Raw genomic sequence first — 9,827 nt, forward strand, 5'->3', positions numbered from 1 at the left:
AAAGTGGGCATGCCTATTGTCTAGGTCTCCACCTCAATAGAAGCGGCTCCGGCCAACCAACACCCGAGGGCCGTTCATGACGTTCCGCTGCTGCTGCTCTGTTGCCAACCGATACTAAAACGTTTTACAAATCAAAATAAACTAGGGGGCACGGAGGCAATGACCCGCAGAGGGCGTGCTGACGTCATTGGCATCAACCTCGACATCGGCAGCACAGCACAGTGACGGCACGGAAAGCCATGATCTCACCTGACGATTGACAGCTGTTAACCGAGCTATCCGCGTGTAAAGAGACAGTACCGCATGAGCAATGCTCAGGAAATTCGAGCTGTCTCATCCAAGTTCGACTCTCAGCAAAGCCGTGCGAGTTGCGGGTAATGACTAAACTAAATGACAAGTAAACGAGATGCTCCCTAGAAAAAGCAACTAATAATGGTGATGTGTGTTCGCTCGTGGAAACATCCAAACATCCTTGAGCAGGACTAGAAGTGACTAGAGCAGATATGGGCATGTCGAGCGTCCTGCCTTTGTACTCGAGTTAGGAAAACTAGCCAACATGAAAACAATCTTAACATCTGGACGGCAGTCTCTCCAGTCATTACATTTGGTCATGATAGGGACGGAATGTATCGTAGCAGCACCACAAGACCACACACACACAGCTGTTGTACGTCGGCGCCATCTGTGAGATCGGTACCACGCTCTCCGCTGAGATCAACATCTCACACCAATTACTCAACCATGATACACTGCATCGATCATCACTGAAGATGGTGTCAGCGTCTGTGGAGCTGTCATATTTACCTCTCCATGAATCTTACCATATCCACCACCACCGGCCTCCTTCCCACGGCCATTCGGCAGTCTCAGCACGGTGGGAGTACCCCGCAGTGTTAGAGGTCGGGTCACTCCAGCGGAGAGTCGAGCTGCCTCCGCCGCCGGCGGCTGCTGGCCTGGAAAACAACCCTACTGTCAGAGACCGGCTGCTGGCCTGGGAAACAACCCTACTGTCAGAGACCTGCCGCCGGCGGCTGCTGGCCTGGGAAACAACCCTACTGTCAGAGACCTGCCGCCGGCGGCTGCTGGCCTGGGAAACAACCCTACTGTCAGAGACCGGCTGCTGGCCTGGGAAACAACCCTACTGTCAGAGACCGGCTGCTGGCCTGGGAAATAACTCTACTGTCAGAGACCTCACCTCGGCCATCATGGGGCGGGGCAGGTGGGCTAACCGGGAAAATACAGATAACTCGGAACTGTGAGTGGAACTCTGCGAGAAAGCATGGGCTTGTTAAATGCCCAACTTTGGGTAAGGAGGCACTTGGCAGCACTGCCAGCACGCGGCGAACGGGTGAGGGTCTTTGGCACGATTCAGACCGAGTTACGTCAGTCGTCCTGCGGTCGTGGGCAGGCGCTCTATCGGCCCCCAATATGATGCAACGCTTGCCGAATTTCCATAGCTGAGTCCGTCCCATATCGATAACCGTGCCTAATAAATGGCATTATCACAGTCACCAATGACACTGCCACGGGCCGGCAGAAGAGGCCCCATTCAGCGCTCAGGGAGGCAGAGAGTCATTGCCCGACCCAGATCGGCAGCGATAAAACATGCAAGAACGACCAACGTCAATAAACGCTGACCCTACACGATGACACGGCACAATATCCGCACAAACACCCTGATGGTCGATCGTTTCACCATCGTTTTTGTTACTACGCCGCCTCAACTGCCCCTCCCCCCCTCTCCCCCTCAAATCACCTTCAGATCCTCCCTGTGAGTGTAGACCTGGCGCTGGGTCTCTCGCAGCGTGCGACGGTACATCTCGTGCAGATGCTTCTGCGTGGCGAGGAAGTGGCGCGTCAGGACCACCTGCTGCGTCAGGATGGCCGCCAGCGCGGCGTCCTCGTCGGCGTCAACAAAAACTGGCGGCAGAGGTGGCGAGCTGGGATGACTGGGCCCGATCGGCCCGGCAACCGGCCCGCAGAGGTGTGTCGCACTTAGGCACGCCGCGAGCGGCAGGAGACAAAGAGAACCGCCACTGCTGACTCCGAGGATACGGTGTCAAGGGCAATACAGTAACGGTGATGTGCATGTTGTGTTGATGCCAACAAGCATTTTTATGGCGACGTATGCAGCGTAAAGTTACTTTTTTGCATAAGTGCAAATGTGGGAGGACCTGTCAACGGTGTCAATCGTCGAGGACAAGATAAAAATTTATATACGCGCGCGAACAATGAAAAAACGAAGTAAGATATCAACAATAACTACTGCAGATCTGTGTAGCCACCCAGGATCTTCAGCTTTGGCATAATGAAGGAAATACACGCCATCCAGCTCCCCTCCGTCAGTCAGAACTGCAGCTCACCTGAGGCAGTGGAAGCGCCGAGCCGCGCGGCGTCCGTCACCGCGCCGGCCGCCAGCGCCGCCGGCGGTACCACCACCGTCACCGGGGCCGGCGGCGGCGGCCAGGCCTGGCGGCAGCGGCGGCAGGCAGCCGAGGAGCGCGCCACCCGCCGCTGGTAGCTGACCACCAGCGACTCGGAGGCGTCCGTCCGCTCCCGTTCCGGCCAGCTCGAGTCGCGCTCTCCGTAACGGTCGCGGTCTCGGTCCCGGTCCCGGTCTCGGTCTCGGTCCCTCCGCCGTCTCCGCCTCCGTGCTGAAGGAGAGTCGGGGTCGGCCCCCGGCGCCCTCTCCAGCCCCCGCCTCGAGTTCGTGTGACGCACAGAGCGAGACGGCCGCGACTCCTCACGTCGCTTAGAATCCCGGTTCGCTCGATGATCTCTGCCGTCTGCGCCGGCGTCTCTCAGACGGGGTCGACTATCCTTTGGACGAGGCTCATCTGGAGAGTGAGTTCCTCTCACAGGGGAACGGTGGTGCTTGGATAAGACAGCGTTGGTGTGTTTCGTCTTGTGGTGCCGATTAGGAGAGGAGCGGTCGCTTCTCGCGCTCTTTTCCTTAGTGCGCTTCCGGTGAGATTTGGCCGCTGCTGGGGTTGATGGCCGTTTCTTCTCGCGATCTCGCGAGCCAGTCTTATCAGCTTCCGCCTTGGGTGTTGATTTGCTGCTTTCGACCGTTGATCTCTCCCAAGCCACTTCAGCCTGTGATTTTGATTCCGACTCCGATCCTAATTCCGACTCCGACTCCGACTCTGATGCGGTCTTTGAACCAGACTTCGGTGACCGTTCGGGCCGCTCTCGTTCCGACTGCACTGTCCTCTCTGACGCTGACTTCAGTGTCGACTCGCTCTCGGTGTCCGTGGATCCCTCAGTCCGCGCGGATCCCTCTGACGGCCGCTCGGTCTGCACCGACTCCGTAGCCACCGTCCCAGCCGTCGGCTCCGACTCCGTCTGTACAGAGCTGGCCGACGGCACCGTCGGCACGGCGCTCTCAGCCGCGCTCGGCTCCAGCCGCTCCGAGACCTCACCGCCCGACGGCGAGCGGGCCGGTCCGCGCGCGCCGGCCGCCGACTCGGTGCGGATTGCGCTCGGGGACGAGGTGTCCTCCGAGGAGCTCGAGTCCTCGTCGCCCGAGATGCCGCTCAGGATGATCTTCTGGTCGAGGATGCTGACCGAAGAGCGGGAGCGCGTCCGGGCGCGGCCCAGCGACGCGCCGCCGCCGCTGCTGCCCAGGTCCGTCGGCGACTTTATCGGACTGGAGGCGGAGAACTTGCGGCGCAGCATGTCCATTTTGCTGCCGCGCCGCGGCACTGCTCCAGCTTTCGTCCCTGCTGGTGTGGGAGCCGGTGGTGGCTTCTGGGGTGTTTTCAGGCTCATTTGGTTTATCAGATGGCTTATATCAGTGTCAGTGTCACTGCTGGCATCTACAGTTGGTATGCTCTGGTCCCTGGTGGCAGCAGGTTTGATAGGTGTGCTGGTAGCTCTTTTGCTTCCATGTTTAGTTACAGAGGCGGGTTCTCCATGGCTTAGGTCAGGGTGAGCAGCCACAGCAGTGGTGCTCTTTGTAACAGCAGGTGATTTGAGCCATGGTGAGGAGACAGTGGTAGAAGATACAGCATTTACTAGTGGTTGAGTGCTGGGAGTGTCACTAGCTGCTCTGCTTACAAACTCCTTCCTGGCAGCTCTCAGGTCTCGCAGGTAATCCTAGGAACAAACAGTAACATCACTGAAGAGTTTAACAAATGAGATCTGAATCTTACAAACTAACAGTTTGACAATTGACACTTGACAGCAGTTGTGCAATTTCAAAAATAACTTAGTCACAAAACGAGCAAAGTTGAGAAAGGCAGCAAATATAAGCAGCCCTACACTCCATTTTAATGCACAAGTTGTGGAATGTTTATCTAAAGTAAAAGTAAATTATCATTATATGTGTAATGTGACCAATAAATTGTAAAATTCTGACTTAGGTTACACCTTACCTGCACACTTGTCATGTCTCCACTTTTAAAATCAAAATGCTCCTTTCAAGGCATAACAAAAACTTCAAAATTTCACCATCTTAGGTCCAGATAGGTTGAAAATATTTCACTTTTGCATTGGCTCATCGCTACTAAACCCCCAAGGCCGCTAAACCCCTAAAAGAATCACCCCACACCATTTATAGGTATCTTGCCCACACCCAAATTCACTTCAATGTATTTTGTATCGCTTGCGCAATATACGAGCCCAAAATCATCAAGGTTTTTATCTTCAGTCTGAAGATAAAGTTAGAGCAACAAAGCAGAAGAAAGCCACCAAAATCATAATTCTGTGGAATTGAATAAATTTGTATGTGCATAAATGTTGAATTATTATCGCTATTACCTTACCTTACCTTACACTATCGGGAATTTTGAAAGGCAACTCGCCTGTAGGTCCCGCTCTCGTCGAGCTCGTGACTGGTGGTCATCTCTAGTCGTGAGTAGGAGTCAGGTACATCAGATTGGCCCAATGCTTGTCAAGTCTGGATTTGAAGGCATTGAGGGATGGGGCCTGGACAACTGTTGCAGGGAGGGAGTTCCAGTCGTTGAGCGCTCGAATAGTGAATAGTTGTCTTCTGGCTCGTGACTTGGCATGTGGTTTGTACAGCTTCCAGGGATGGCCACGGTTGGACCTCGTGGACGCAGGCTTGACAAACTTGTCCGAGTCGATATCGATCTCGTTATGCAGCAGCTGGTACATTCCAATCATGTCACCACGGCGTCTTCGGTGGAGCAGTGAAGGAAGCTTCAGGCATTTCAGTCTCTCAGTATATGGTTTGCTCCTGATGCCGGACACTAATCGAGTAGCGCGCCGCTGGACTCGCTCCACAAGCTTGATGTCTGCACGATTGAACGGGCCCCATATGAGGTTGCCGTATTCAAGGTGGGGCCTGACAAATGCCTTGAACAAAATCGGCAGAGTGATCTCGTCCAGATTCGAGAATGACCTCTGGATCAGAGACAGAATCTGTGAAGCCTTTGATACAGCCGAGGAAGCCTGCCTCCTGAACTTCAGCTCGGGATCGATGATGACACCCAGATCTCTCTCAGCTGAGGTGGAGGCGAGGCAGACACCGTTCATAGAGTAGGAGTGACCAGAGTTCTTGGCCCCGACGTTCAAGGACGCACACTTGCTCTGGTTGAACGCAAGCTGCCACTTCTTGGACCAGGTGGTGAGAGCATCAATGTCGAGCTGGAGCAGGGATGCATCACTGGGAGTATCAATGCTGCGGTACAACTTCGTGTCATCAGCAAAAATCTTGATGCAGGACCTCACCGCGTCGGGGATGTCGTTGATATATACAAGGAACAGAAGGGGCCCTAGTACAGAACCCTGTGGCACCCCGCTGGTGACAGGAGACCAGGTGGATTGACAACCTTGCACGACGACTCGTTGTTGCCGATTGGATAGAAATGACCTTATCCACTCAAGGAGGTGTCCAGTCACACCGTATGCTCTCAGTTTGACGAGTAGGCGTTCGTGAGGGACGGAATCGAAAGCTTTTCTGAAGTCCAGATATATGACGTCGACCGGGCTCCCGTCTTCAATCGCACGGCTCCAGTCATCCAAGACTTCCAGTAGCTGAGTCGTGCAGGATCGGTGTGGGCGAAAACCATGCTGGTGACGCGACAACAGTCCATTCGAGGTGAGGTATGCCATCAATTGGTCCCTTATCAGCGACTCCATGACCTTGCACGTCACTGCAGTTAGGCTAATTGGACGATAGTTCTCTGGTCGTCTTCTGTCTCCTTTTTTGAAGATGGGCACAACTGTGGCAAGTGTCCAGTCGTGGGGAACACATCCTTCATCTAATGACTTGCGGTAGATGGAAGCGAGAGGAGCACTGATGGAGTTGGCCGACTCAGATAGAACTCTTGGGTGGATGTCGTCGGGGCCAGGAGAGCTCGTGGTCTTCAGGGATGCCAGCTTCTGTCGGACCATTTCTGGAGAGATGGACACATCGCTGATGTTGAGTGAGGTTTGCTGCCGGGCGAGATCGGGAACTTCCTGTTCCTCAGTAGTGAAGACACTGGAGAAGTAGTCATTCAAGATGTCGGCTTTTGCTGAGTCGTCACTGACTGACCTGCCTTCGGGGTCAAGAATATCTCCGATGCCCGTCCTCACTTTCAGGCGTGAATTCGTGTACTGCCAGAAGGCCTTTGGATTGGTTTTGATCTTGGCCGCCAGTTGGAGCTCAAAGTTTCTTCGCAAGCTTCTGGTGAGGCTCCTGAGCTCGTTTCGGCAGCGTGCAAATCTGGCATGATCAATGGGGTCTTTGGTTGCCGTGTACTGGCGCCACAGGGTTACTTTCTTCTTTTTGAGCTGGTTGGCCTTCCCGTTGATGTATAGATTCTTCTTCCTCTGTCCTGCCCTAGCAGTGGGAACAGAGGCCTTGACAGCCCCAGCAACTGAGTGTTTGAAGAAGTTGTAGCTTTGGTCCACATTCAACTGGGCCAACACACCCCAGTTAACATCGCTCAGCAGTGCATTCAGGGTGGGAAAGTTGGCACGCCTGAAATCTAGCTTCGGGATGTCAGATTTCCCTGGGCCAGCATAACAATTCAGGTCAAACTTCAGCAGAACGTGATCGCTGTTTCCTAGACCAGGCATGTAGTTTAAATTGGAGACCAGTCCTGCTTCATTGGTGAGAATCAAGTCCAGCACGTTACAGGCTTCACCTTGTCTATATCTGGTTGGTTTGGAGACATGCTGCTCGAGGAGGCAGTCGTTGAAAGTTTGCACCAGTAAGTGAGAGTAATGGTTGTCAGGAGCGGTTGAGAAGCCACTATCCCAGTCGACATCAGGCACATTAAAGTCCCCAGCAATAAGCAGATGGGATGGATTCAGTGAACACACCTGTTCAAGAAGGTCTGCAAGCTCATGCATGCTTTGGAGATTGTTTCCTGAAGGACTTCGGTAGATGCACCCAACAAGCAAGATGTCAGAGTTCATCAGTTCAAACCTCACCCACAATTGCTCCTCGAAGTTGTGGCCACTAAATTCAACTTGAACAGCCTGTAGATTGTTTCTCACATAGATACAAACACCCCTTTTTCCACTAGAGCCGAGATTGGGTTGGTCAGGCTCAAAGTTACAATGTAGAGTGAAGCCAGGGATAGACAAGATGGCTGGAGAAATAGGATGAACTTGTGCTTTCGGGATGACCTCGGTGAGCAAGATTACATCAGGTTCGTTACCAGCGATGAGCATGCAAAGGTCGTCCTTCTTGTTAGGGAACTGGTCAGTGTTCGTATAAATTACTTTCAGCCCCGTTTTGCCATGTTCCTTGAGGTGGGAGGCTAGTCATTTTTGACCGCCTCTCTGGTGAGTGCTGGTTGGTCTAGCACTCGGAGTTGGATTGAGAGCATCGGCTGAGACTGAAGCAGACTCCTGGTTGGCTCCAGATTCCTGTACAGGGAGAGTTCCTTCCTGGCCAACAACAGTGCGTGGCCCTGGAGCAGGAGCTTGGGGTGGCACTGAGTTGAGATTTGGTTGCGGAGCAGATGAACGAGCTGTTCCCTCGGGAGCAGATGCGCGAGCTGCTCCATCATCTCTCTGGATAATTCTGCCTCTTCTGATAGTGAGGTTTGTTTCGCCAGCTCTTCTACGGGCAGCAAGTTCATCTCTTAGCTTCTTTCCCAGTTCCCGTTCTTTCTGGGTCATGTCTGGGTTGATAAAGATGTCGCTGAACTCATCCGAGCTCCTTAGTTGGGGGGACATCTTAAGTATGTCATACTTGGAGGACAAGCTGTCAAGTGTGACTATAAGAAGTCGTGGTCTATCAGGGAGTTTCTTTCCAACTCGGAATGTTTTCACAGGAGTGACAGACAACTTGAAAGCATTCTTTATCATGGATGTGAACAGGGCAGCATCTCCCTCAGACCTTTCCTTAAAAGAGTCACCCAGGGACTCCTTCAGATTGTGAACAACCACGTTTAACTTCCGCTTCTCTTTGTCGAGGAAGTCATCAAATACAGATGAGATATCCTGGACAGTTTTCCCAGATGCACCTGTGGTCTGAGCTTCACCCTTACCATTGTTGGCTGGAAGGGATGCCACCCTTTCTGACACCTTTTGGGCAACTTCTTCACATGTACCTTTCAAAATTTCTGCATATGTTTTTTTCTCTTCACTGTAGGTTTTTAGGCTTTGTTCTAGCTGTTTACTTTGCTCCATGTGAGTTTTTTCCTGGTCCTTGAGGAAGTTCTCGACAAACTCCATGTGCTTACGTACATCCGTGTCAAGGTTGTGAACTTTTGTTTCGAGACAGTCTACCTTCTTGGACTCATCCTTCTTTTTGATGTTGTACTTGCATTCGGCACAGAGCCATGAGAGAATCTTGTACTTGTCCAGAGCTCGGATTGCTGGGACTTCGATTCCCTGACATGTATCGTGGAACCACCCGGAGCAGCAGTCACATTGGACCCCCTCCTGGCTATCAAGAACTGGATTCCCACAATCCATGTTTAGGGGCCCACCTTTGCAGATTGTTGATTCACTCCCAGTGTCACTAGATGTTCTAGAACAGCCTCCCCAGAGTCGGTAAGCGTTCTCATCGAGCTTCTGAATGTTTCGTTTGCACTTACTAGCAGCTGAAAGGGTTTTCTCACCTTTTTCTGGGGTTAGATCCTCATCTCCGCTCCTCTGCTGTTCCACACCACCGTCTTTCGACTCAGATACCGCTTTCTTTCCACTTTTCTTACCGTCGAAACTCGTTGAGACACTTCTCGACGAACCTGGCGCGGGCTCCGGCGGGGCAGCGTGGGGGCGGCCATCTTCCCCTACAGCCGTCGTAGTTGGAACAGCTGATTGTCCGTTTGAACCGAGTCGTCTGCCCCGACGTTTCAAAATTGGAGACCGTTCCAGTGTCATCACACTTGTTTTCGTTGATTTGGCGGAAGGTTTAGGACCAAAAAGTAAGGATTAACAGGATATATTTCATAAAGGTCTTTGGTATCGCAGTTAATGTTCAAGGTCACTCGGTGTTGACAGGCTAGGAGCGCAGCGGCAGGTGATCCGGGGCGAGAGCTCGACGAGAAGCGTCCGACCCCGCCGAAAGCGCGAGCAAGACTCCAAGACTGTTAGGGCTATTACACAAAAGAAATGATGTAAAATCGAAATATATCTATTTATTTAAATCTTGTAATTTAACCTAGGTTCCCTCAGGTTCCTTCAATTTGAGGGATTTCCCTTTAAAATTTGATGACGTCATTACTTTTAAATAAAAAAAAATATTTACAGTTCAATCTTATTTTTCACAATATTTTACAAAATTTGAAGTAAAATGTAAGCATATTTCAATTTTATAAATAAATATGAAGCAAGATGAGATATTTTACAAAACAGCTGCGCCAGAAACTTTATTGACGTCATTATAATCAGAAATGAGCTATTTATTTTGATTTTAG

At 52.0% G+C, this 9,827-nt stretch overlaps 1 protein-coding gene across 2 annotated transcripts; it reads right to left on the reverse strand.

The window, feature by feature from the left end:
- Positions 1 to 603: 603 nt before the first annotated feature.
- On the reverse strand, positions 604 to 9,575 carry LOC122373868 (zinc finger CCCH domain-containing protein 13-like). 2 transcript variants are annotated; one of them, XM_043352261.1, is made up of 4 exons: positions 9,030 to 9,575; positions 2,364 to 4,098; positions 1,757 to 1,920; positions 604 to 953 (listed from the first exon to the last, which is right to left on the reverse strand). In XM_043352261.1, exons 2-4 carry the CDS (start codon positions 3,769 to 3,771, stop codon positions 906 to 908), a joined length of 1,620 nt encoding a protein of 539 aa, XP_043208196.1. In that variant the 5' UTR covers positions 3,772 to 4,098; positions 9,030 to 9,575; the 3' UTR covers positions 604 to 905. The 2 variants fall into 2 exon arrangements, with proteins under 2 accessions (XP_043208196.1, XP_043208195.1); XM_043352260.1 differs by lacking the exon at positions 9,030 to 9,575 and adding an exon at positions 4,377 to 4,765.
- Positions 9,576 to 9,827: the final 252 nt, after the last annotated feature.

The sequence above is a fragment of the Amphibalanus amphitrite genome, unplaced genomic scaffold, assembly GCF_019059575.1.
Source record: "Amphibalanus amphitrite isolate SeventyFive unplaced genomic scaffold, NRLGWU_Aamphi_draft 001564F_arrow, whole genome shotgun sequence".
NCBI lineage: Eukaryota > Metazoa > Arthropoda > Thecostraca > Balanomorpha > Balanidae > Amphibalanus > Amphibalanus amphitrite.